Genomic DNA, 27,034 nt, shown 5'->3' with positions numbered 1-27,034 from the left:
TTGCACTTGGGAAATGTGTCTTTAAAAACCAACAAATTATAATCTCTGCTTTTTAGAAGATTTAAACACAAGCAGTCACTTCTCAGCTGAGAAGTCAAGGCCAAAGTTCTCATTAAATCCACTACCCCCAGCTTTGTCGTAACTAAAGCCGAGCACACGTAGTCGAGGTTAAAATTTTATTTATGACCAGAGTAACATAAGAGATTTTTCATGCTTCAAAAAGAGAAAAAAAAGTGTCTCAAGCAGGTCTCTGGCTTATCTCTCACTTGCAACATGTTCCAACCTTATGTTTCTTGTTCTTAACTTTCTCTGTACCGGGGGGGAGGGTAGGGGGCCAGCGCCATCAATGGGGAGCATCATGGAATTTGGCAAGGACAGCACATCCAAAATAGGCAGCCTCTGGGAGGAAACCAAGCAGGGTCCCAGGGTCACCGCCATGGCCACCGTTGGGCGTGAGCCCTGCCCCCAGCGTGGTGCTCTCCTGCCTGCGTGAACCCCAACGCCCCTGACAAGGTCTGCCCACCTCATTCCAGGCAAACCCCAAATGGGCCCTGGGGAGACACTTATAAGAGATAAGAACAGAAAGGCTGGACCTTCCCCCATAGAATAAAGACTCCGAAAACGTGGGATTTCTATTCTAACTAAAAGCTGCAAACTTGGTCTCGCGCTCCACTGGTCATTTCTCAGGCGCCCGTCGCAACACCGACTTGTGTGGCGCCGAGCTGCGCTCGTGCAAAGGCCCTGGGGCTCCGGGGCTCCGCGGCCAGTTGGGCCCTGCCGCTCCTTGGAGCCGAAGTCACCAAAATTAGGGAATTCCAAAGCGACCCCACTCAGCTGGCCTTTCCTCTTCAACACCGACCACTCTCACAGCAGCAGGCTCGGTGCCTCAAACAAGCACCCGCTCGTTCTTTCCTAGCGAACAACGCAACCACCGTACTTTGAATTTTTTTCTACAGTAACACGTTTCCACGTAAAAATCGTAAGTGTCTTTTTTTTTTTTTTTTTTTCCTCTTTGGCAACTACTGTTGCTTGGACAGTCCTCACCCTCCCCTTTTTACTAGAAAAACCACCTTGATGAAGGGGGCCCGTCGGGCAGAAGCCAGGAGTCCGGTCTCCCTCCCACCACGCCGGTCCCTGAGGTAGCCGTCCGTCGGGGCCCGTGTGAGGCTCTACCTCCCGAACGCGCAAACCACAGGGTGGAACTTGCAGCCGGCCTCCGAGGCGCCCGCACGGCTCTCCCGGGGTGTAGGATGGTTTTGGAGCGAGAGATGCCACACGGAGTTCTCTGAACATTCCTCGTTGCTTAGGTTACGGCACTGCGGTTACACAAGGCTGGTCTTCAAGTGGCAGGTTTTGGCGGTTTTAAAGATTTCAAGACCCTCCGGCATCGTCTGTTGCGACAAAACAAAGAAAGACCCAGACGTTAAGATTCAGCTCGGAGGAGCCTCCACGACGGGACGTCGGCGTCCCACACCGTTCGGTTTTCCGCACACACTGAAGACTTTGACACAGTGGCCACTGTCTAGAAACGGCATTGTGACCCGTACGCGCCATCGGGAACAAAGGAAATCACCGTGCTAGGTTTTCAAAGACCGACGGGAATCTCCACCCGTGGAAACGGGCGCCTTTCCCTTCTCGGAGGAACAGCAGGTCCGCGCCGCCTGCCTATGGGAACGGCCACCGCACTAAGCGCGGACCCGGAGGGCTTCCTCTGAGCATCACTCACGGCCGCCTGGGGAGCAGCGGGTGCCGGCACGCGGGGCCCGTCCACTGATCCCGTGAAGTCTGCCGGGCAGTGAGCCCGGCCACCGGGCACACGGCCTGCCACCCAGGGGAGGCCCTGGACGGGAGAAGCGCACACACGCGGCAGTGGCAGCAGAAACACTACCGGCAGAGAATGACCAGAAGACCTGCCTTCTTAAGTATCACAGGCGACGGAGGAGCCCCAGACAGACAGGAGGAAAACGGAGGAGACAGACCAGCGGAAACCACCACCTGTCCTGGAGGAAACAGGTCAATGCTAATTTCGTCGTTTCCCTCGCTGTCTGGTTACAAATGTCCCCACTAGCGAAATTCACAACCCAAATACTTGCCAAAAGACTTCAGAGGAACTGCTCCTGGAATGGCATCCTCTCTCTACAGGAAAGTGTGTTGAAGCTATAGAAAATCGGCCGAAGGACCCGGACGCCGGCCCCTTCGGTGTCCATCCAACCAGTATGAACGAGGCCACAGCCTCCCGTCTCCCCTTGTCACGGAGCCCCACTTTTAAAACTACTTCATTTTGGGGCGCCTGGGTGGCTCAGTCGGTTAAGCATCCAACTTCAGCTCAGGTCATGATCTCACAGCTTGTGAGTTCCAGCCCCGCGTCGGGCTCTGTGCTGACGGCTCAGAGCCTGGAGCCTGCTTGGGATTCTGTGTCCCTCTTTCTTTCCACCCCACCCCTGCTCATGCTCTGTCTCTGTCTCCAAAATAAATAAAAACATTAAATAAATAAATCAAATAAAACTCTTCCTTTCACTGAGCGTTCTCCGCATTCACCGTGAATCTTTGCACCTGTGCCAGGCCGCTTCGACAGCACAAGCTCCCCACGATGTAGAAGAGGAAGATACTCTAACGGCAGCCCCACCGAGGGGTAACTTCTAGGTGCCTAATAAATAGGTAAACTGACGAGTTACTTGCTTCATAGGTCTAGAAATTCTTAGTGGATTATTACGTTTAGGAGCACTTTGCTTCGGTTTTCTTATGTAAAGCAAAAAAAAACTGTTATTTGAAAATCTTCAATCCCAATGTTGTCAGGAATGGAGTCAGACAACCAGGGAAGCCTCTGGTATCCCTCAAGATTTGAAAAGATCACGGTCTTGGGGGGAGGGGAGGAAAGATGCCACGAAAGAGTAAATCAGAACACAGAAGAGCTCCCAGAAATCAACAATACTCTCAAAATAAAAACGGAACCCAGAGACTAGGACACGATTTTGAGAATCTCCCAGAAAGTTTCTGAAGAGCTGAACACAAAATGAACAGGAAGACATCGGAGAAAATGCAGGACCTCGGAACGCAATCCAGGAGACCCGGCCAGCATGAATTTGAGGACAAGGGGACACAGCAGAAAGACATAATCAGGGAAACCAGAGATTATCCCTGGGGCTGGAGACACAGGAAAAAAATTGAGCAACGTATATAAAAAAAGAGCTCCACCTAAATTCGTGAGATTTCTGAACAAGAGGAAAAAGATCCTGAAAGCTTCCAGAAAGGCAGGCAACAGATCACCTACAAACCACTGAGAACTGGGTTGGCAACAGACCGTCTCCAACAGGAAACACGGACCCTTGAGACGGCGGGTTTCCCAGCAGAATCCCACACCCCGGCCGTGAGTGGAGTATGAGGACACCCGAGGGCCGGGGTGTCCCCCCCTACCCCACAGGGCTGTGAACGCCCCCTGAGGAGGTCCCAGCCAGATGGCCGGGGCAGGAAGACAGGTCTTTGCAACAGTGGCCTAGGAAGCGAGAGAGCTCCCACACGGCAAGTGTGCACAGTCCAGAGCCGGGCAGAAGGCCGAATGTCACGGGAAGGGAGGGGCCCTATGACAGACGATGATCCATTGGAAAATAACGTGGGCCGCCCGGGTGGCTCCGTCGCTTAAGCGTCTGACTCTCGATTTCAGCTCAGGTCATGATCTCACGGTTTGTGAGTTCGAGGCCCACGTCGGGTTCTGTGCTGACTGTGGAGCCTGCTTGGGATTCTCTCTCTCCCCCTTTCTGTCCTTCCCCAGCGCTGGCTGTCTCTCTCTCAAAATAAATAAACAAACTTAAAAAAAAAATACTGCAAAACATTATTTTTTGGACAAGGGCAAAGAGAAATTAAAAATTCCTCAAAAATAAAAAGCACCGACACGCAACAAGCAAAAGAGCACATTTGCCCTCGATACTGACAACATCCCGCCGCTGACACTGGTCCCGTTAACACAGCAACGGGGATGGCTGCTCAGCCAGGAAAAAAACGTTTGCGTCGTTTTAATAAAGTAATCGCTTTTGTTTTCCACCTTTTAAACTCTACCGCCTATAGACAGACCGAAGAGCACAATCCGTGCTATGACCTTGGCAACCAGCAGGGGCCGGTTCGGGAGTCAGAGCCGGCACGTGGGCAACTAGAGGTGATGCGCCGACGCCTGGAGGCAGGCGTGAGGGCGCCACGTCTCCTCTCCCGGAGCCACGGACGTTGTCCGCTTAAATCAACAGTTTCTGTAACTCCCTGTCGGTGACATGGGGAACAAAAGACAGATGACCTGAAGTGGTTTTCCCTGCGGACCGAGGGACAGAAGGCAGGACGGTGGCCAGCCGGGGTGCGGCGGGTGGGGGCCAGGCTCCCAGCGATGCTGCTTCTCGAAGCGGGTGTGACGGCACAGAGCGCTCACTGCGAGAAGCCTGGGCTGACCTCCCGTGTGCTTCCTCAAGCGCGTGCCGCCTTCAGTGGACACACGTGTCCTCACCCCTCCCGCCCACGGCAAGGGGCCTCATGACCGGACAAAACACAGGGGCCGCCAACAGCTGTGTGTGGCCAAGCGGCCGCTGCACGGAAAGCTCGCGTACCTGCATCGGACCGTCGGGGCCTCTTGGAATCTTCAATCCCGTTCTCTTCCAGCTTTCTCTTCGCGCAGTCCTGACACGCGTTACCTATGAGGTGAAAAGTTTTCATCTGTTTTAGAATCCACCCTTCAAGGGCTAATAAATCGGATTTTGCTGAAACAATAGCCAAATAACCCCTGCCATGCCCCACGGGCTGCGCTTTCTTCCAAAGAAAGGGACGGATCTGAAAGTCACGTTTAAGTGGGAAAGGGTCTAACGAAGGCGTCCTTTCACAGGGAAACGAGGCAGGAATGGAAAGCGGAGGGGCCGAGCCAGGCGGGCAGGGGCACCAGGGCCGCACAGACCGGCCCCTTCTCCCCCACCAGCCCACCTCTGTGCACAGCCCAGTGCCCATTCCGCCCACAGGAGGACACTGGCCGCCACCCGGCCCGGCTCTGTCTTGCAAATTCGTAACCGGCCAGAGAGGGCCTGGCAGCGAGAAGCTGCACCTTTCCAACAAGCAGCAAGCAGAAAAACTGATCTGAAAGCTCAGAACCTTGCCGATGGACACTTCTGAGGGGGCCGGGCCAGGCCTGCTACACCTTAGACGGAGTCTTGTCTGGTCGCCCTGCAACTCTCACTTGTAAGAAGGGAAATTATTCTCGGGTGCCAGCACATGACCCGTGTTTGAGCTGCACCTCCCTGCTGGGGGGACGCGTTTTTAATCCTCGCGCTGTGGCAGGGACCCTCGCGAGGGCGGGGCTGGCCATCACCTCTGGGGGGGCCGTTTCAATACAGGCTAAGTATTTACTACGAGAAACACTTGGTGATTCTGCAACAGTGGCAGCGAGCTAGCAGCACATGTAGGCAAAGAACGGGCTGGCAGAAATCAAGATCTGTTTACCCAACAGCGTGGTGCTGTCCACTCGGTCAGCATCTGGAGAAGAAAGAAGAGAGTCAGCAGAACCGAGACGTCACGTGCCCTTCGTCCTCATCCTCAGGGCAGTGGCAGGGACGGCGGCAAGGGCTGCTCGGAGAGGCAGCGCGACAAGGGGACCTGAACGCCAGCTCCGGTGTGCCGTGGGGCCCCGGGCCGGGAGCGCCCCTCCTTGCCTCCTCCCTGGGTTACCGTGAGGACCGAGGGGCTCCACGTGTGGCACGTCTGGGCCAGCCTGGCACACGGGGAGGAAGGTACGGTACCCGCGGTCACTGTCACGACTGTCCTCGCCAGGACACCACCCTCTCCGGTCAAGAGAGAGAATTCGCGAAGGTAAGCGCAAACATCCTGAAGGACACGGTCACAGATTCCGGGTCCAAAAGAGCTTTTGGCCCTGACAGCTCGTCGGATGCACCCGGGGTCATGGAAGGGGGTCTAGCGGGGACAGGAAGGCACTCGGGTTTCGTGAGCCCCGGTCCTCGGGGCAGCCGTGCGTGCGGAGGCGGGGGAGGCTGTGGGGAGGGGCAGGACGAGGCCGCGCGGGCCTGCCTGGGACACACCGGATCCCGCTCCGGCTCCGAAATCTCTGGGCGTTCACCGGGCAAGTGATTCGCCTCGGAGCTGGCCTCGCCGTCTATCGAATCATCTGTTTCGTGGCCCCGGGTCCTGTGACCGAACACGAAGGTGGAGAAGGTAAAGCTCACGGCGGGTGGGGCCCCGTGAGGGTCCGTCCCCGCTGCTCCTCGGGCTACGACACGGACCACTGCCCTCGACGTAAAGCCAACTGTCCGCTAGGACGAGCGGGGAAAGACGGAGCTGTCGGGACCATGTACGCATCCGGTCGGCCGCAATCGTGGCCTTCCAGGTCACAGCGGCCACGTGCAGCCGTCCACGTGGTTGACCCAAGTCCCCTGCCCGGGGGGAGTGGGGGGAGGTTCTGGCTGCAATTAAATGGCAGCCAGTAAAGACCGCTCCACGCCCACCATCATCCGTGTTTGACGTCCCCGACCTCCAACCCATCAACTGCCCTTCTGACAGGCTGACCCACTTAAAAGCTGCTCAGTTACCCTGGTCCTTCCTGGGCAGGTCAACAACTCCCCCCCAGCCGGGCCAGGAATCACCTACGAGGGTGTGCTGCACGCGGCAGAACGGGGAAAAGATGTTATTTGCCAAAAGAAAAGTCTTTGTGAAATCGTCTCGTGTCTCTACGGTTCTAAGTCGTGAGCTGCAGCGACACGGTGAGAATAAATGAGGTCTCTGCACTTTTTGGGGTTTCGGCATCTCAACGGCTGCGGCCGGCTGGGCAGTTTGCTCTCCTGGTTAAGGGCCTCGGCGGGGACATAGCCGGCCATCGGAAACAGGACTACACGGGGGCTCCTGCACGCACAGCGCTAAACGCTAAGGCTCCGCTCGCAGACGTTACCATCAGACCACTCGCCCCAGCCTCCGATTTGTAACGGACACACGGACCCTTTTAAAACGTGGCTGGAGGGCCGGTCAACCTAAGGGTGTGTAAAACTACATCTCCGCTTCGTCTCGCGGTACGTACGTTCTATCCCCAAGAAAGGAAAATCAGAAAGAGCCCCATCGCTTTACGCCCGGAAGGGGGAACGGCCCGTACCTGGGCTGCGCTGCCTGCAGATCTGAGAGGCGAGGTCCTGCACGTATCCGGGAAAATAGTCAAAACAGTCCCCGTACGACACGACCTTGATCCCGTGCAGAAGCATGTCCGCTTGATGCTTGAAGAAGTGGTCCTCGTCCTCCTTGAGCACCAGCATGTAGTGCTCCAGCTCCACCTTGTTGGGCACCGAGTAGAGGAAGAGAGCCTGGAATATCTGGTCCCGCAGGGTCTCTCCGCAGCCCACGAACAGGAAGGACTTGGTGCGGTACAGGTTCTGGAGCACCTCCTGCGGAGAAGCCAGCCGAGAGACAGGGACGCTCGTCTGAAAGACGGCGAGGTCCCGGCCCGGCCGCGCGCCTGCGCCTTTAGAATGTCGCTCGGCAACAGGCCGTCCCCACCGTGAGAGGCAAAGCCGTTCGCGTCAACGCGGTGTGGCGCGTGAGCAAACTGAGGCCCGAGCCGCGCACACACTCCCTGCTCGGCACCCGCGGGAGCCCCTTCCTCTCCAAGCCGGGGTCACGGATCCAGGTCCCAGTCGACGTCCGGCGTAGACGTGCCTTAAAGTAAGGAGAGTCTGACGCCCACCCACCACCCACCACCCACCTTGTGGTGTAGTCCCTCCAGTCAAATCTCCTGGAATTAAGTACAATTTTAAATTCTCGAAACGGGAACTAAGGACGTTCTATTCGTTTCTGTCCAGAACTGTTATGTATGACGGTCTGGAATTAACGTGTCTCCGTGGCTCACAGACGGTAACGGGGTGCCGCGGTCAGAACTGGGTTTCTGGGAGTAAGAGCAGAGAGCTGAGGAGGGGGGAGACCAAGGACAGGGACCCCAGGGAGCGGGCCAGAGGGGGCCGCCAGGACTCTGCGCGGTCACTCGGGCGTGCGGCAGGAAGTTGCCCCTTCAGACGCCCGACACCCCAGGGGGAGGTCCGGTGTCCACCCAGACGTCCTCACAGCATTACCGACGCAGCTGAGGGGCATCAGCCCGGCCACCCGTCTGGCCACACCTGGGCCCCGGGCCGGGATCGGCATGAGGACCACGGCGCCCGACCCCGAGCTTGCCGGTGACTCCGTGAGAATACTGTGGTTTGGAAGCGCTCTAATTAAAAAAGTTTACAGAGGGGCGCCTGGGTGGTGCAGTCGGTTAAGCGTCCGACTTCAGCCAGGTCACGATCTCGCGGCCCGTGAGTTCGAGCCCCGCGTCAGGCTCTGGGCTGATGGCTCAGAGCCTGGAGCCTGTTTCCGATTCTGTGTCTCCCTCTCTCTCTGCCCCTCCCCCGTTCATGCTCTGTCTCTCTCTGTCTCAAAAATAAATAAAACGTTGAAAAAAAAATTAAAAAAAAAAAGTTTATAGAAAGCTGAAAAGCAGCTTTCCCACACTTCATTCTGTCCAGGATATCAAAAAAGCCTCACAGGGAAGGAATGAAGTGTAAAACAAGGTTTTGAGAGCTAGAGAGAACGCCAAGCAGAGAAAGGAGAGGGGAGGCCGGAAAGAACGCAAAAAAGCACCGTGTGAGGTCGGGACGAGGCCGGAGAAGACCGGCGCGGATCACGCCGAAGAGATTCACCTGCGTCCCCGAGCAGCCGCGCCGCACCGCACGAGGACCGGGCCTCCGTTCAACGCGCCAGCCCCGGGAGACAGAGCTGAGGACAGCGCCAGCGGTGTGGACAGAGGGGCAGGGATATGCCTGGAGGCCAGGAACCCGCTCGGACTGCCAGCAAGCAGCCAGCGGCCACCAAGTCCCAAGGGGCGCAAGCAGGGCCTGAGGAAGGGGGGCCGTACCATGACTTCCGGGTCTTGAGTAACATCTTTGTACCCCGACGGATCCAGGACCATCCCGCAGGGATCGGTGTACAAGCCGTGAATGTGGAGAACTCCGTATTTGATGTGCCCTCGCGCCCACTGAAGGACCTGTGGGACAGCAAGCCAGGACAGAAGGGAGAAAGCTATTATTTAAAGGAGGCAGAAGAGGAAGACATCTACGCCGGACTCGCGGGTTTCAACCGTTCCTTGGAAAGAGCGAGAGAAACGCTTCACTTTATAATCGCACCTTTAAAGCCTAAGGGGAACCGGGCTATTGTGCCACTTGAGTCCCGTCGGACCAACAACTGCTTTACAGACGGCTTTCAGCACGTGAGATGCCAGCTACCTGCCGAGACCGGTTCCTTGAGGGGGACGAAGGGGACTTTCGCTTCTGAGTGACACGTTCTATTTAGTCACTGCCGTGGACGTGTGGTCTGTACGCCCAGAAAAACACACGTGTGGACCCATAACTTATCAAACAGCCCTGGACTGACTTCACCTCAAGATCTAGAACAAGGCCCTTGAAAAGCTGCACATCACACACACTCCATTTTGTCCTCACACCAGGGCCACCATCACATCAGCGGGCAGGCCTGGCACCGCCAGACACGCCGCAGGAGCCCAGCTCTGTGGGCACCGGGCGGGAGGTGGGCCGGCCGGCACTTCTGCCACAGGCCCTTTGCACTGGATTTCCAGGGACGCGATTTACAACAGCAGCAGCCAGAGAGCCTCGCAGATGGGACCGCGTGGCTGGGGTGCGGCGAGCGGGCGCTCCGTCACGTGTCACAAAGAGCTCAGGGGAGGGCGTGACCCCACCATGCGGACCGTGCCAGCACACGCTTTCGCCACATTCCGCGGGGGAGGGCGCAAGGAGCAGCCCTCAACGTCAAGGCGCGATCTCTACGCGCTTCGGCTTCCTGGGCGGATGAGCTGGATAACCCAGCAGCGGCGTTAGTAATGACACAACATCTTGAAGCAAACACACAAAGACACAAACATTTCACAAAAGAAATACAGTCGACAAAATGAAACCAGGATCGACCTTAGCGATAAGAGAAACAGAAACGTACACTGTTCACCGATTTCCACCTCAACGGGAGAAATGTGTTTTGTTTTGTTTTTTGGTGACACGTGTTGACAAGATGTGGGACACGCGTGCTCTCTGACGCGGCTGGTGGGGGCAGGAACCGGCTATCTTCCGGGAAGCAACCTGGTGATTCACATCATCTGTCTAACATACTCATGCCCTCTGACCCTGCCGCTCCTCTGAGATTTTACCCTAAAGAAGTCACCAGAAAGACACACAAGTGTAAACATCTTGACGGTAGTGTTATCTGTACTTGTGCAAGGACGCTAGTAATAACAGAGAAAGGATGGCAACTCTGGTTCGGTTCTCCCATCGCCCTGCCGTTTGTAAGCGTGCTTTTAGAAACAGCTTCGTGATCAGGAAACATTCCAAGTACGGTACTAAGGGAAAAATATCAAGATAACAACGTCACGCGCAGCATCACCCGATCCAGAACGAGGGGGAGGGGCTACCCAAACCACTGGCCCTCCTTCCCACAGGGCCTGCCACGCGCACACACGCACGTGGGCAGCCCTCGCACGTGCGCGGGACGAAGGCACAGAGGAAACGCGCAGGTGAGACCAGTCGGCGCCCTCCCGGCGTCGCGATCGCTCCTGTGCCGCCGTGAAAGGGAGGGCTCGGTCGGCCCGCGGAGGGGGCGAGACACCCCCGCCCCCCACCCCGCAGCCCGCACCTTAGTCTTGTCCTTCAAGTCCAGGGACTCCATGGGCTTGCTCTGCTGCTGCCCGAAAATCTCCAGCAGGTTGTCGTAGTTGGTGGTGAGGACCATCGTGCCCCTGTCCATCAGGCTGAGGACGGACTGCAACACCAGCGGGTTCTGGATGTGGTGTTCCAGGTTGTCGAAAACCTCCATCAGGCAGTCCTGGAAGAAGTTGGGCTTGGTGTCACCTGTACGCTACAGAAAGGGGGAACAGAGTTACCAAAACATCCTCTCTCAGCGACTACTGAGCACCTAGGCGGCAACATTCTTTCTGGCTGCTGATTTCAGAAAGAAAGGAAACCCCGACCTGATAGAGTTTCCTAAAACCCTGGAGGAGGGAGACAATGTACAAAACCTAAGTGGTACGTCAGCGGTGGCCAACGTTACGGGAAAGTAAAGCAGTAAAGGGGGCACGGCGCTGCTGGGGGCACAGGGCACTAGGAATGGGGACACTGGAGCACACACCCTCCGGGAGTGGCCCAAGCAGAGGGAAGAGCGGACGCAAAGGCACTGAGGTAGCAGCAGCAAAGGTGGGTCCGAGGGTGATCCGGGGCCCTGGCGGGTGAGGGCGGGCAGGTGAGGTGACCGGGCACCAGATCACGTGGGGCTTTGCGGACTTCAGATTCCCTGTGAGGAGCTGCAGAGGTGCTGGTTTTCTCTTTCTCGGTGCCACAGCATCTTAAAGTTAGGCGGAGGACAGTAAGGCACATGCTGCTGGGTGATTCAATGGGACGGGAAGGAGATCCGGCCTCTGGATGGAGCACCAAAGGTCACCTGCGGCCTTGACCGGAGCCGCTTCCGTGCAGCGACGGGGGCAAAGCCCGGGCTCAAGAGGAGGGCAGGGGAGCCGCAAACACACACAAGCTTCCGAAGAGCCCTGCTGAGAGGGGCCGCGGGGGAGTGGGACTGGGGGGCAGCCAGGGGGCGTGGGGGTCAGGCGGCAGCGTGCACTCGGGAAGGCTGAGCCTCCCGGCCACCCCCACCGCACACGACACGACATGCGCCGGCCCGCCCTCAGTTCTGTCCATCAGAAGCCACCTCTGTCCCGGTGCAGGTCCCAGGTCCCAAGACCCCAGGACAGCGCTCGACTCCTTTTTCTGACATTCTCGACTCCTTCCCCGACCCCAAAAACCCTTCCCCTGTTCCCGTGGGCCCGTCATCGGCAAATTCCCACACGTTCGCCTACTTCTGTGAGCGCCCACCTCCTGGTGCCACTGGAAACCGGCCCGGCCCTGGGAGCACAGGGGTGGACCCAGCTCCCCATCAAGTCTCTCCGGCTGTACTTCTGGGCCAGTTCCTGCCGGTTCCTTCGGCCACTCAGCTGACCCTCGAAGCACCTCCCTCCCTCCCCTCCACCCACCGCGTCCCATCTCCGCCACCGGCCTGCTGTCACATCCCGAGCCTCACCACCACCAAGAGCCTGGCCCTTTCAGAACCTCTGGCCGGGCCTCCCCTCGCGCCTGCTCACCCTGCCAGCACCTCGGCGCCCAGGGCCACCCCGAAGCCAGCAGGACCCGCCCACCACCGAATCGGGTCCCGCGGACCCGCCCCCCCCCCCCCCCACCTTCTCCCAGGAGGCAGCTCACATTCCGTGATCTATCACCGCAACTACTCCCCTGACCAAGCTTTCAACCTCGCTGCCCCTCCCGTCCTTTGCCAGGATTTCCTGGCAATTTGGAAAAACTCGCCACTTACCCCATACCTGTTCTCAACCTGCTGACCGTGGCTGGGGAAACACAACCGTTCCGGCTGGCCTCACCTTAACTCCTGTCTTACGAAGTTTAAAAAAGCGCACAGAAGTAGAGAGAAGAGTAGATTAAGGCTCCATCTGGGCAGGAGCTCCAAGTGTCTGCCTCGTGGCCTCTCAACAAATGAACCACCTCTCACCGCACGCGGCCCCGCACCACCCGCCCCGCGACACCACTCTGTCCACTGACTCGTCCCCGTCCATCTCAGCAACCCCGTCTGCAAAGGCCCAGACAGCAACTGCTTCAGGCTCTGCGGGCCTCATTCTCTGTGACAACTACCCGACCCTTGCGCCTGAGCGTGAGAGCAGCCGTGGACAATACGCAAATGATCGGCGTGGCTGGGCACCGGCCACTTCATTTACAAAACGGGCAGCGGGCCAGGCCTGGCCCCACGTCCCAGCTGCCCCGAGCCAACAGAACACGTCCCCCGGGACAGCCGCCCAGCCGAAACACTTCCCAGACGCTGGAGACCCCAGGCCGGCGCGACGAGAACACAGGCGGTAGATGCGGCTCCCACGTCAGGCAGGGGTGAGGCAGGAGCCCTCCCTGCTCCCCTCCTGCCCTGCCGGACGGGCACATGTTGGCAGAGGAACAAAACAAGGCCCGGGGGCCCCGGCCCTGGCAAACCAGCATGCTGTCCCGGGGCGGACTTCCACGTGGGGGACACAAATGTGACCACATTAAGTCAGTTGTTGGGGGCACAGCGGGGGCTGTGAGGAGGCACAGAGACCTAAACTCTCCAGGTCTCCCCGATGACCCTGCAGACACCCTCTCATGCTTTCTGTGCAGCGTCTCCAACACCCTCCCCCCCCCCCCCCCCCCCCCCCCAACGCTCAGATGATGGCTGTGCTCTAATAAACCCAGAAGTAACCAGAAGAAACCCGCCCCTGGCCTCTTCCACATCGTGTAGCTTCCCAGCGCCCCTGCCTGTCCACGGCGGCTGCCTCACAGCGGACCCCCACCCCTGGGCCGGCAGCCCCGACTCGAGGGGACCGCTCTTCCTCTCCACCGGATCACGTCCCCCTGCGGACAAAGACGCTCTAGCTTCCCCCATCTTAAAATGTTTTCGGGAACCACCTGTCCTCCGAAGCTACGTGGCTGGCCTGCTTAAACCAAAACCACACCTCCAGGATACCCGTCTGCGAAATGGGCGTGAAACCAAGGTTTGTCCCCAGTGTGGCATGACACCCCAGTCACCACGTCTCGTATCCCGGCTCCACTCAGCACGGGCTCTTTCAGGAGCCCCGCGGTGCGCCCGCATCACCGCTGTCGGAAGGGACGGTTCAGGTTCTAAAGGACACGAACACGGTGGCTCGTCAGCCCGGCCCGGCCGAGAACGGAACGCGACGCGGGCTCGTGCAAGCGTTCGCATCAGCCCCGCCCTCTGCAGCCCCGACCGGAAGCAAGCGACCCAGGGAGACCCGAAGCGGCCCTCTGAAACAGACTTACAGGCGACATCTTCCGGATCAGGTCGTGGGCGACGACCAGCAGGTCCCGGTCCTTCATCACCTTCCTGCGGAACTCCGCGACGTCCCCGGGGTGAAGCACCTCGAGCTGCTCGGCGGCCTCGATGACGGCCTCGATGCAGCTCCGCCACGAGCAGAGGGCGCGGATTCCCGGGGCCACCGCGGCGCTGACGCCCGTCCCGATGACCAGGAGCAGCTCCTGGGGCTGCTTCCGGATGAGGCTTTTTAAAAACTTTCTGCTTAAAAACAAGGGAAAGAGAGCGCGAAAGTCACCCTGGAAGGACCGCAGTCAGAGGGAACATGACATCCAGGAACACCTGCGGGGCTCAGGTCAAACACGGTCACCCCCCTACTTGCCACTGCCGGAAGAGAGGCCCCGCCCATCATGCTGTGCTGTGGGTTTATCTCACGCGCTCTGCCCTCCGTCCACAAAGGAGCTGGGGCCGGCTGTGCCTTGGTCATCACGAGTCCCCCTGGAGGGCAGCGCGTATTTAAGTCATCTACACTCGGGGACAACACGCCGATAATTTTAACTCTTTTGACGCCGCTGGGAGCTCGGAAAGACCAACCGCGATGACAGAATGATCCTGCTGGCGGCGACAGGTAAGAAAGTCCCCGGCCCAAACCGGGTTTCTGCCGCTTGTCCATCGCGACCCACCCCAGGCTGACACCTCCTTAACCCGACACCACTTAACGCCCGTAACCCGCGGTCCCCTGAGCCAGAGAAGCATGGCACTCCCAGTCTCCTCCCGGTCTCCGACGGGACTCTGGGTTCCCTTGTTGCTTGGTCTGGAGACCAGGTTACGGTCGCTTCCTCGGGCAAAGAGAGAAGTGCTCTCTGGAACAGTTCTTATGTTGAAGCAAAGGGCGGCTACACAGCCCGAGCATCCCTCCTGACACAACGTTCTCCTTCCACTTTCCCTGTGCGGGGGCTAAACACCAGCTCATGAGACCCGTGACAGGTGCTCTACACCTGCATGCAGGCGTAGCTGACTTTATTTACCTGGATTTTTGTTCACTTCTGTTTGTGGTCTTTTCCACTGGATCCATCTGTAAATCCTAGAGAGAAAAATAAGTCAGCCGTGCCTTCTATTTCCCAGATCAAAGTTCTCTCATTAAGACTCTGGAAGAGTGAAAGCTAGAATTCAAATCAAAGGTCCTGGATCTTTGTTAAATCACAATACCTAAAAAATGCCATATACCAAAAACATACATCCAGCATGCTTCCCAAGCCACTGTTCCCACGCCTATGTGACCAACCAGGCCAGGCGGAGGCTCAGATTCAGACTCTCCCAAGCTCTACTCTGGGCAGAAAGGGAAGGAAAAGGAACGTGTGCCCAGCGCAGACGGCACGGCGGGTCCGTGAGAGGACTCTACTCCAGAGGGCTTCCCGTGGGCACGCGCACAAACGACTGGTCACGGGAGGAAGGATGGCAAGTTGCCCACCAGAGCAAAGCCAGGGGGACGACATCTCCAGGGCGCGGAGCCCTCCTGCAGCCAGGCTGAAATCTAGTCCAAAGATACAAACTAAGGAAAAGGTCAATTCTTAGCTTCCGTAAAACAAGCATCTTAAGCCGGCTAGGTCTCTACAGCCAAACTATCTCCATAGCCTGCGAATTTTACAGAATCGCTTTCCCCCAATTCCAGAACTAATACTTCTGTAAATAAGGAAATATACAGAAAAATCAAGTTTATAAAGCCCATTACTCTGCTACCTATGGGCAAGAACTATTAGGAACATCTGTACATTTCCCTCAAGGTGGTTTACATTTTTCCCATCATTTGAGTCCAAAGGTCACACCCTACTTTTTTTCCATGCGTTTTAATAAAAGCATTTTCCTTTCCTTATTAAAAAGATTCAGAACTAGGGGCGCCTGGGTGGCTCAGTCGGTTAAGCGTCTGACTTTGGCTCAGGTCACGATCTCACAGTTCGTGAGTTTGAGCCCCGCGTCGGGCTCTGTGCTGACGGCTCGGAGCCTGGAGCCTGCTTCGATTCTGTGTCTCCCTCTCCCTCTGCCTCTCCCCTGCTCACACTCTGTCTCTGTCTATCTCTCAAAAATAAATAAACGTTAAAAAAAAATTTTTTTTTAATTCAGAACTAGAAGTGTAACAGCTACATACACAAAATTCTACCTTATTAATATGCCATCATTTATTTTCTCTAAAATCCCAAGGCAGGACATTACTATAGCACTTGGACAACCATCTTTGTGCACAAAGATTTTTATCTATTTTGGAATTATTTATTTAGGAGAGATTCCTGAGAAGTACAATTGCTGAGTTAAAGAATATAAACACCGTAAAACATCTCAGCATGCACTGACAAACTACCTTTCAGAAAAGTGGTCAGCAAATATGGAAAAGCCTGGTTTGTCATATCCTAACCTGCACTGACTGGAAACCACCTTTTTACATGTGTAGTCTTTTTTTCTTTTAATCTCAATTAGAATCAGGTCACCAAAAATAATTTCCCAGGGTAAGTAAACAAGGCTTAATAGGTCTATAAGCATTAGATTGTAGAGCTAAATGGCATCCTAAGAAAATGCCCTGACAACGTAGATACACCCGTGTGCAGGCGTGGATGCATCTCTCAGCCCCGCCCCGCCCCGCCCCGCCCCAGGGAAGGGGTTCAAGGCTTCCATCGACCTCCGGATGGTGTCTGTGACCTTCGCTCGAATGTTAAGAAAGCACAGCCCACAGGCAAGAGGAATCCTGCACAGAGGCCTGAGATCTACCCAAAGGGGAAGGCTGGCAAAGTTCGGGCTGGCTCTCGTCCCCTCCCTCCATCCTCCCCACTAGAAAGTTCCGATCAGAGCCATCAAGTCAAATCTTTTTTTTTTTTTTTTTTTTTTTAACCTACTAGATATTTTCTAAGGAAGGTAACAAATGTTGGGGCTTTCCACCATATTAAGTAACCCTGGACCCCAGCCCTGAGATATCAATAACTATTCACCAACCGTCAGTTTTAACAACTATAAAACGTGAATTCTTGCCAACCAAGTTTTGAAAGTTCGAGGCTGTCTCCCGTGAAACGTGCTTGGACGTTCAAACTGTGGAGTCAAACAGCACGGGCTCCAACCTGCCAGTGAGGCAGCTCTTCAACCTCCTGCTTCAGGAAGGAACTTGAGGCTCGATCCTACTCAATCATATTTGAAAAGTTAACGTGAGGGGCGCCTGGGTGGCTCAGTCGGTTAAGCGTCCGACTTCGGCTCAGGTCACAATCTCACAGTCGGTGAGTTCAAGCCCCGCGTCGGGCTCTGTGCTGACAGCTCAGAGCCTGGAGCCTGCTTCAGACTCTGTGTCTCCCTCTCTCTCTGCCCCTCCCCCGTTCATATTCTGTCTCTCTCGGTCTCAAATAAACGTTAAAAAAATTAAAAAAAAAAAAAAGAAAAGAAAAGAAAAGTTAACGTGAGATGCTTATCGGTTGACCAATCCAGCTGCCTCCCACCCTCCCCCCCAAAATAACACACATCGCTTTGAAATCATTACTCCTGGGGAGGAGCCTTTCACCTCGGCCTTCTCTACGCAACATTTTAGAATATTTCTTAAACAGTCACTGGTCAACCAAAGACTTCAGAAATGCCTCAAACTGTTTCCATGGTAAAAACCTTCCTTCCACCTGTCTGCCGTTCTCCCAACTTCTGTTCAACTGCTTGTGATTCGCCACACAGGCAGGACCTTAGTTACAAACTGGAAATCTAAAAACTGCATTGACACACCTGTCAAAAAGTATGAACGACTTAAACTTTGGCAGGCTCGACGGAACTCCGAAATTATGTGATTTCAAAGTTTGCCAAAGGAACTCATCCGGCAAGTACTGAACGCTTACGTAACAGATGAGAGCCTGCCCTGCCGTGCGGTTTGTTGCTGGATTAAGTGCTCAAACCTCTCTCTGCCTGAGCTCGATGAAGGTCAGAAGCCAGCTCCTTAGACGGCACTTCAGACCGAGTCACGGGCTCCAACTGCAATGGCCAGATGTGTCTTGAGACACAGACCCTGCTGTGCACCTTTAAGAATCCAAGGAGCCAGCAGGGGAAGGAAGCACTCAATTATATTAAAACTCAACCCAAGAACCGTGAAGATGAACCGCACAGCTGCCCATATTTAGACATCTACGGTTCGTTCGAACACTGCAGGCTACAGACACTACCTCATTTCCTGTCCTTTCAGCAGAATCTTCAGCAGAGCCAAGTCTCACCATAACCCAGAAAGTACCCCCAAAGCGCTCCTTCTTAATCCAAGGGCCGAGTAGGAGATTTCCAAGGCCATTAGCGCCACATCCTAGAAGTTTCAGCAGGACGCAGGGCAGGCCGCTGGCAGTCTGTTCCCATGCCCGACACCATTCTGCTAAGCCAATCAGATTCTAGACAACAGTAACAAAAGCCTTCGGAGACCTTTTAGAAGCTGCATCTTTTGGTTTCCTTGGTGACCATGTCGTCACCAGTGTGCAGGCCCAGAGCAACCCGTTTTTTTTTTTTTTCTTCAAGGACCTATCAGCATTTTCTGAAAGTGGAATCAGGCCCCAACACAGATCTGTATAAGCAGTTCTCGTCCTTTTTCTCTAAAACCACGAATAAAAGTCTTAACAGGATGTTTTCTGCTTAAAATTTGAGATCATGAGGGGCGCCTGGGTGGCTCAGTCGGTTAACTGTCCGACTTCGGCTCAGGTCATGATCTCGCGGTCCATGAGTTCGAGCCCCGCGTTGGGCTCTGTGCTGATAGCTCGGAGCCTGGAGCCCGCTTCAGATTCTGTGTCTCCCTCTCTCTCTGCCCCTCCCCTGCTCATGCTCTGTCTCTGTCTCAAAAATGAATAAAAACATTAAAAAAAATTTTTTTTAATTTGAGATCATGCATAGTTTATGAACTAGCTTTAGAGTAACCAGAGACTGTCCTGTTCTTTGAACCCCCAGCATCCAGCACGAAATAAATGTTCATCAAACGGAGTCCAACGCAAAAAAGAATAAACTACAACCACGGTCTTTGTGATTACGGCTCACGAAACAAGGCCCCCTCCCAACTCCCTAACCCCACTGTGCCAGACTGTTAAGGACCTTCCCCTACCATCCTGCTTCCTGATAACCCCGCCCTTGGACGGTCCCCTCACTCACTAACTCTGGACCTCATCATCATGTGACTTCTTTGACCAATGAGATACGGGCAGCGAGCAAAAGCTTGAGGGGCACTTTGACGCTGGAACCAGCCCTCTTGGAACTTGGGCCTTGTCAAGTGCAGTCCAGCCTTCTGGGAGGGTGAACAGCCCCCAGGGGAGAGCTGAGGTACACCATGTGACAACCCAGCACCACCCCCGACCCAACACAGAAGAGGCTACCCGGGGCCACTCAGTGCCAGTCAAGCAGCCAGATCAGCACAAGGGCAGGGGTGACGCCCGGGAGGCCAGCCAACGACCTGCCGGAGCAGGCCCAGACGCTGAGCTGCAGAACCGACCCTAGTTTGGAGCGCCCATCACCACCACTGTTTTCCACCACCGCGAAGAGCACAGAGACGGGAAAGGAAGGAGACCAAAGCGTCAAGAGAGCGGATCAATGAGTGCTTGGATCTGGAGTGCTGAGGCGGAGGGAGAAAACGTTTGTCAAGAATGGTCTTTATTGCGTTAGCCCAACAAAAACCTTAAACCGAAACGAATTACCTTCTATTGCAAATTACAGCATGAACCACGAATTAGTCTGTGGGATCAACAAACGTCCTTAGACAAACCCCTTCGTTTCTTTCTGTAAGCGAATTACTCCGGTTTTGAGCGACCCAGGGGAGTGGGGAGAGCTCTCAAGTCGTACAGCCCTTGATCACAGGCAAGAGACAGGTACTCAAAACGTATTCCCTTCACACAGCAGGGGAGGGGGTACTGCGAACATCCGCCGAAGTTTGCACGCGTTGGCTTTCACGTCACCTCTAGTCCATCCAGGGAGCGACGGAATGAGATGCTCCCAGAAGGTGTGCCCAAGGGTGACACCGGCCATCGTGACTACAGATGACTGGATTCCCACAAAGGCCCGGCAACAGGGCGGCCCTCTGTACAACATTCTATCAACGGTACAGCCACCACTGTTACAGAAGCAACCCACACGGAGAGATGTGTCAATGTGCTGCTCACAGGAGACAGACTCGGACGGAGCTCACCCTTGAACAGGTGGGGCACCAGCACCCCATGTGGTTGAAAATCTGCGTAGAACTTTTGACTCCCCCAAAACTTAACTACCAACAGCAAGAGCCACGGGAGAGTGCTTTTTACCGAGACACAAAATGCACAGAGAGATGAAATGCTCACGGGGAGATCGGTGCCCGTGGCATTTTAAGCAGATACTGGCAGGACTTGAACTCACCACAACAGCGACCAGAGGGGGCTACAAAATACTGACAGTACAGTAGGACTACAGGTAATTGTATGCAGTTTTAAGAGTGCATTTCTACGTCTGTCGACATTTCTCTCCACGGAGAATGAAGTCACACACAGTCTGCCAGTTTTGATGAATTTTAACTCTTTAATGGATGTGTGTGTGCTTTATGGTAGTTAACTGATCAAATAAACTGGTATCTACAAATCCTTTACGCATTCCGACATACCTACCTTGTTCTGAGTTCTTGTGACAGTTCTAGGCTCTGCGGCTTGCCTGTGTTCTTTCAACTCACAGACTCACAACTCGAAAAAAAGATGTTCCGATATATTTACTGAAAACAGGCTGCAGGCGAATGGGCCCGCAGAGTCCAAACGCGTGTGGTTCAGGGGTCCACTGTGCAAGGATAAGTCCTATCCGTGGAGCCAGCGTGGTTCCTGAAGACCGGGACGTCCTACAAGGAGGCCAAGAGCCACCTGTTGCACTCTGGCCGCACCAAGGCGGGTCTGAGAGCCCGGGAGCCCCGAAGCGAGCACTTCCCACCTAGCAGCGTCCCACGGCAGTTCCCACAGCTCCCGGCACGGACACCCGTGGTCACCGCTGTCCTCTCCCACTCCGACGGGACTCCCACAAACCGCCTTCTTCAGGGCAGCCCGGCTTCCCACGCAGACCCGGGGGCGGGGGCCACAGAAGCACAAATCACCGGGTAAGAAGAGCCCAAGCTTTCAAGTACTGCTGACAGCCACGCTTCTAACCACAAATGAGTCACCCGGGGGGTGAGAAACAAACTGCCAGAGAGTCGGATGAGCCGACGAGGTCACCTGATCCGGAAACAAGGTGCAAACGGGTAACAACCGAGCTTCCGGAACCGCAGAGAGAGGCCCGGACCCGAAACTACGACTCCCGACAGAAGGCAGCGCTGGAGGCACCACGGAGAAAACACAAGACCCGGAGTCGAGAAAACACCGCCGCGTCCCGGCCGGGAGAGCTCTCTGCGCCTCGGTTTCCAAGTCTGTCACCTGGGAATCCACCAGCCACACCAGCGGTTGGGTGGCTGTGAAAACTCCAGGTGAGTCAAACATCCGAAAAGGTTCTCACTCAACCTGAAAGGGGGCGCCGCTACCGGCCGGCTCACCTCCCCCAGCCTCGGGCAGCTTATTTCCGCGACACCACTGTGCCAGGGCCACTGTGCCAGGGCGGGAGCACAACCACACCCTAATTTGCCCACAGTGCAGCTTAAACTTCGTCCCAGCCACCCCTAATAGGGGATCTCCAGGACGAACTGTTTTTCTTCACTTTACAGAACACATGACACTTAATTTGAACCTTAATTTGAACACATGACACTTAACCCATCACTTTCTAAAGTTCAGTCAAAATCAATTCCGACAGGGGAAAAAAAAAAAATGCTTATTTTTACCAGTTATAAATGAACCACGCCTCCGGAGTTGCTTGGGCATAAACTGGGCAAAACTTCCCAAACCAAGAAAACAACAAAACCCCCCACCAATAAAAAACATAAAAGTCACAGTTTAGTCCAAAAACCACATTTGTTACTGACATTTTTTGTTCCCGTATGAGATTCGGGGGAAAGTACCAAGCACTTTGCATGCATTTTCTCACTTAATCCTCCCAATAACCCCTTGAAGTAGCTATTTCTCTTACATCTCATCCGGCCAAGGCTGACATTAAACCCTTCTAAGAGGCCAGTCACCATGATGTTTTCTCCTAACACGAGTGTGGTCCAGAACAGCAAATATACCTGACATTTTGCCGGGCACCCCGCCAACTAATCACGTGTTGGCTGTTTGAGTTTGTCCATCATCAGATGGGACACGTCGAATTAACTCAAACAGATGTGCTACTTCATAATAAGCCAATAATGGTGAAGACACACCAGTGCCAAGGCCAAGGGCAGGCCAAACCCCCAGCATGTCTCCAACCCAACAAAAAGAAGAGACGTTCTAGAAAGTCCACCTCTAGTGAAATGCAACATTACGGAGGGATCCGAAAGGTACGGGATGCCAGATGCCCTCGTCTCAGAGAAGCGGAAATGGAGACTCAGAGGGAGTGACCTGGTGAAGGCCCCCCAAGGAGTCAGGGGCCCGCTCTACACTCACCGCTGGCTCATGGCCCATAACTCTGCACTACCCTGGGCACCGCCTGCTCCACCGTGACCCCAACCCCCCATCTAAGGCACTCACTGCATCCGACGTACCTCTTCTTACCGAAAAATCTCCACAAATAACAAGCCACGGTGTTTCACTGACCGCTAGTTTCACTTGCTTACGTGACTCATTTTCCAGAAATGCTAAGAGAAGAGGCCACTACGAGGAAGATCTAAGAGGCGGCAGAGGCAGCGGCAGGCAAAACAAGCAGTTCGCAACAGTTTTGTTTGGTCTACGCCGCCGACCTCCGCAGGAACGGGCAAGGAGGGCGGGCGGACTGGGGATCCAACACCGCCTCCCAGGACCTCCCTCTCCGGGCCAGGGGATGCTCCAGGCTCCTGGCAGGGAGGAAGCAGGGTGTAGCAGGGAGAGCCCGGCCTTCCCAGTGAAGCAACCAGGTGCTGGTGGTCCTTCTTAACGCTAAGTTACTCACTCTGAGTCTCTATCTCCGCCATCTGTAAGAAGAGGAATAATATCTCCCGTCTCCTAGCGTTGCTGGAAACATTAAAAGCGGTAACACTTAAAAGAACACAGCCTAGGGCCGCCTGGGTGGCTCAGCCGGTTAAGCGGCTGACTTCGACTCAGGTCCTGATCTCACAGTTTTGTGGGAGGGAGCCCCTCTCGGGCTCTGTGCTGACAGCATGGGGCCTGCCTGGGACTCTCTCTCTCTCCCTCTGCCCCTCCTCCACTCACACGCTGTCTCTTTCCAAATAAATAAATAAAGTTAAAGTTAAAAAAAGGACAAAACCTCTCCTCCAGGAACTAGTAAGTTCCAAAGTCAGTTCCCGGGCAGAAAACTGTAGGCTCAGACAGGAAAGAGCTGAACGGCAGTCCCGGGGCTCTGGACTTGAGGAAGCAAGCCACGGTGCCCATTGTCACCACCCCGGTCCAGGACCCCTCTCTCACGTGCTCCCATGACCCGGCTTCCTCCAGACAACACCCACTCCCACACCCCCTCCTCCCCCCGCAGCCAGTGGCTGTTCATAAACACAGAAACCATCTCACTTCCCTCCTTAAACCCCTCAGCGGGCCTCGACTCTGACTCCGGACTTTCACCCTGACCCCCCTCGCCCGCCCCTTCCTTTGCCTCAAACCCCGCCCTCGGCCAAACTTGCCGGGTTCCCCCCTTCTGGTCTCCCCAGAATCCCCCTCCCTCCTCTCCACCCACCAAGTAAGTCCTCCCTTCCTTCAGCCCTGCGCTGCATCACCACTTGCCTGGGGTGACGGCAGAGGCAGTAAATCAGCACAGGGCCAAGGGCATGAGCCTCAGGGAACGAAGCTGGATTCTCCAACACCACCCCGAGAACATCGTCATTAAGGGAGGCAACGCGTCTCCAGCCACCCCAGGATGGATCTCGGCTCCAGCCACACTTCTCATTTCCAAGATCGGCTGTGCCTCGTGGCAACACCTCTGTGCCTTTTCACACACTGTCCCCTTCCCTGGAACTGCTCTGGCAAGCTTCTCTGCAACCCCAACCTTCAAGAATCCGCTCACCTGTTACCCATCAGCCTTCCTCCCCTTCAACGAGCCCTCCGGAACGCCACTTCCTGAGAATCCGGCTCCCACCCCAGCCGGGCTCAATGCCACTACACTGGAAAAACTACCCACTTGCTCAGCCTCCTAACCCCCACCCCCACCCCTCCAGCGAGGGGCCCCGAGAGCAAGGACTCTGTCATCTCCAGCTCCAGTGTCAATTCCTCCTAATGATCAGGCCTTCAAGAGAAAAAAGGCGCGTCCCACCAGTGAAAAGATTAAGCCAAGGAGACAACCTCAAAGGCTGACTTGCCCTAACTCCCTCACCGACGCAGCTCTCCCTCCCTCCACCACATCAGCGCTGTTCTCTAGACTCTTCTGTGAGGCCATATGAGTCTCATCAAAGAGCATTAAAAGTTAAACACTGTCCCTGCCCTGGCCTCAATGCAACAGCAAACACAAATGATCCTGCGGGGGCTGAGGTCGCACCCCCTGCTCTGTTACAGAGGCTCATCGGCTGACCTGTTACAGGCCCCCACTTCTCGGGTACTCGTGAATTCACAAACCCCAGGCGAAGACTCACGGGTGCCCCTCGGGGTCCACGGACCTCAGGTTTGAGAAACCCAGCCTGGAGACCAGCCAAAGGGGGAGTGGACACTCGGGGCAGGTGGTAAGAGAGAAGGGCAGGGGAGCAGCCCCGGGGTGGGGAGAGAGGGCACCGAGGGCCTGCGCGGCCCAGGGGGCTTCTCAGGAGCCCCGCGCACCGGGACGGTAACCTGGGGCGGGCTCAGGGGGTCCTCAGGCGATGTGGGAGGCGGTTTCCGGAACCGAGAGTCCTCGGGGTGTCTGGAAGTCTAGGGGAAACCCTGAAGGGTCTCGGGTTGCGGGGTCCTCCAAGTGGCGGGGGCCAGAGGTGGCCCAGGGACTGCGACAGGGTCTCGGGGACCAGGGGTCCGGAGGGGCGCGGGCTGGCCCCCAGGGTGTCTCGGGAGGCTGGGGTCCCCAGGGGAAGGCTGGGAGGGGTCTCGGGGACCGAGGTCGGTCGGAGTTCCCGAAGGGGTTCTCGGCCCGGACCCCCCGGGGCCTGCCCGCCCGCCCGGTCCCCTCACCTGCCGGGCCGCCGCGCCGCTGGCCGGAGCTCGCGCTCCCGCCGCCGCCTCCCGCTCAGCGGTCGCCCTCGCCTCCGGCTCTCGCGGCGGCCGCGCGCTCCCCGCGCTGGGCGGGGCCGGAGGAGGGCGGCCCGCGGCCCGAGGGCTGCGCGCGCAGCCGGGGCGGGAGCCGGCGCCCGAGCCGGAGCCCGAGCGGACGCCGCGCGGCTCCCGAGGGCCGGCCGCGGCTCGGCCGCCAAGCCTTCCCCCGCACGCCCGCCGTAGCCGCGCGGAGGTTCCGCCCCGAAACCGCCGGCCCCGCCCCCGGAGCCACGCCCCCCCTCCTCGAGCTCTCCCGCGCAGGCGCAGAGGAGGGCGCGCACGGAGCTCGCGCCCGCGACCCGGCGACCGCGCCGCCGCCCTGCCGGGGCTGGCTGCGCGTCCTCGCTTCTCGCATCTGCAAAATGGGCGCAGGCGCACTTTGCCGGGACGCGGCGAGCGTCTCTGTGAGCCCGGAAGCGCCGCTCGGCAGCCGCGCCCCGAAGCGCGTTGGCGCGCGGCTTGGGCGCTCCAGACCCCCGACGCGTGCGCTGCGGGTCCCAAATGCGCCTCCTGGCCGGAGCCCCCTGCCCACCTGAAGCAGTCGGCCCCCGGCCCCAGCCCCGCGCTCTTCTCTTGCAGAGCCCTCCTCCGTCTCTGAAACCGCGCACGCCTGTTGTTTGCTGCCTCCCTGCCCGAGAGAACCGGGACCCTGCCTGCAGGACCCCCCTGGGTCCCCAGCAGCTAGCACGGAGCCGGGGCGGTCGGTGCCAGGCGTTTGTGAATGCGCGAGTGCACCCTCACCCCCGCGCTCTCCCCTCATCAAGAAATGCCCTTCCCCAGGGTCTGACAGTTGGGTTCGGGTCCCCTTCGTGCCCCAGGGTCTGCGTCCGTAAAACGGGGTGCTTCGGCGAACTCATGATCACGCGTGGTTGCACTTGGCACGGGAACACGCAGCTGGACTCGTCGCCTGGTCATCCTGTTATTCAAGTGGCTCCCTCCCCCCTTTCTCTGCCCCTGGAAATCTCCTTCCGCGAACAAGACCCAACTGGACCAAAAACCACTTCCTCTGCGCAGCCTGTCCAGCTCCGCTCTCCCTGCCCTGCCCAAGCCAGCCAGAGCTGATGATTCTTCCTTCCCTCCTTGGCATCTTTGTCCCTGCCTGGCGTTAATTGCTTGTTAACATCCCCCCAGCCCACCCGGCGAAGCTCATGCGTTTCAGCAGCCTGTGAACTTTGGGGGGGGGGGGGGTGCCCAGAGCACTGTGGGGAACCGTGGCTTCGTAACAAACAAGGCAGAGGTGGGCTTCCTGGGTGGTGCCAGGCACTCACCTGAGCCTGCTGTATGCGTGCCTTCGTTCAGTCCTCAGAGCAACCCCTAAGAGGAGAGTGTGCGAGAGGCTCGTCTTCTCTCAGGTTGTGGAAAATTACTGAGAGGTAGTGCCACCTGGCTGCCTGGAGCATTGTCAGGGCAGATAAGGGACTGGCATGGCGCTGGTGGGCTGGTGTGTGTGTGTGTGTGTGTGTGTGTGTGTGTGTGTGTGTGTGTCACAGCGCGCTGGGCGCTGCGGGCTGTAATTGTCTGCATCCTAGCCTCCACCCAGCCGGCTTGAGCGTGTCCTAGTGTGCGTTGAGCAAACGAGTAAATATGGTTGTGGGTGAAGCAGCAAGACTCAGCTCCCGGAGCCCAGGGACCAGGCGTGCTTGTGTGCGCGTGTGTTCGCTCCCGTTTATTGAGCACCTGCTAAGGGCCACCTTCTAAACTCTCACGCACATCCTGCTTCATCCACACAGTCACCAAATGCAGGCGGTAATATCGTTCCCCTTGAACAGACTGAAAACCAGACCCAGGGGACTCAGAGTATCTAAGCCAAGCTGGCGAGCAAGCATCTGCTTGGGACTGCTGCCAGGGGCTGTCTGGCCACACAGGGAGCTTTGCACTGTCAGAAGGGAGAGAAGGCCCAGAGTCACAGACAGGGTCCCAGG

At 56.6% G+C, this 27,034-nt stretch overlaps 1 protein-coding gene across 9 annotated transcripts; it reads right to left on the bottom strand.

Moving 5' to 3' along the window:
- Positions 1-162: 162 nt before the first annotated feature.
- Positions 163-26,403, bottom strand: FAM118A (family with sequence similarity 118 member A). 9 transcript variants are annotated; one of them, XM_047866780.1, is made up of 9 exons: positions 26,381-26,403; positions 14,934-14,989; positions 13,914-14,166; positions 10,690-10,911; positions 8,909-9,037; positions 7,121-7,406; positions 5,467-5,499; positions 4,587-4,670; positions 163-1,391 (listed from the first exon to the last, which is right to left on the bottom strand). In XM_047866780.1, exons 2-9 carry the CDS (start codon positions 14,978-14,980, stop codon positions 1,372-1,374), a joined length of 1,074 nt encoding a protein of 357 aa, XP_047722736.1. In that variant the 5' UTR covers positions 14,981-14,989; positions 26,381-26,403; the 3' UTR covers positions 163-1,371. The 9 variants fall into 9 exon arrangements, 7 of the variants coding, with proteins under 7 accessions (XP_047722736.1, XP_047722733.1, XP_047722735.1 ...); XM_047866777.1 differs by lacking the exon at positions 26,381-26,403 and adding an exon at positions 25,032-25,145 and having other exon boundaries at positions 13,914-14,169; XM_047866779.1 differs by lacking the exon at positions 26,381-26,403 and adding an exon at positions 25,032-25,144.
- Positions 26,404-27,034: the final 631 nt, after the last annotated feature.

Source organism: Prionailurus viverrinus, chromosome B4 (assembly GCF_022837055.1).
Source record: "Prionailurus viverrinus isolate Anna chromosome B4, UM_Priviv_1.0, whole genome shotgun sequence".
Taxonomy (NCBI): domain Eukaryota; kingdom Metazoa; phylum Chordata; class Mammalia; order Carnivora; family Felidae; genus Prionailurus; species Prionailurus viverrinus.
Note: the sequence above shows the minus strand (reverse complement) of the source record. Positions and strands in the feature narration are given on the sequence as shown.

Excerpts from the sequence above, each read along its gene's own strand:
- FAM118A (XM_047866777.1), bottom strand. The coding sequence starts at position 14,980 with ATGGATCCAGTGGAAAAGACCACAAACAGAAGTGAACAAAAATCCAG. Across the intron at positions 7,407-8,908 it reads CTCAAGACCCGGAAGTCATG|GAGGTGCTCCAGAACCTGTA; the intron begins GTACGGCCCCCC and ends GCTTCTCCGCAG. Across the intron at positions 5,500-7,120 it reads CTGCAGGCAGCGCAGCCCAG|ATGCTGACCGAGTGGACAGC; the intron begins GTACGGGCCGTT and ends TTTCTTCTCCAG.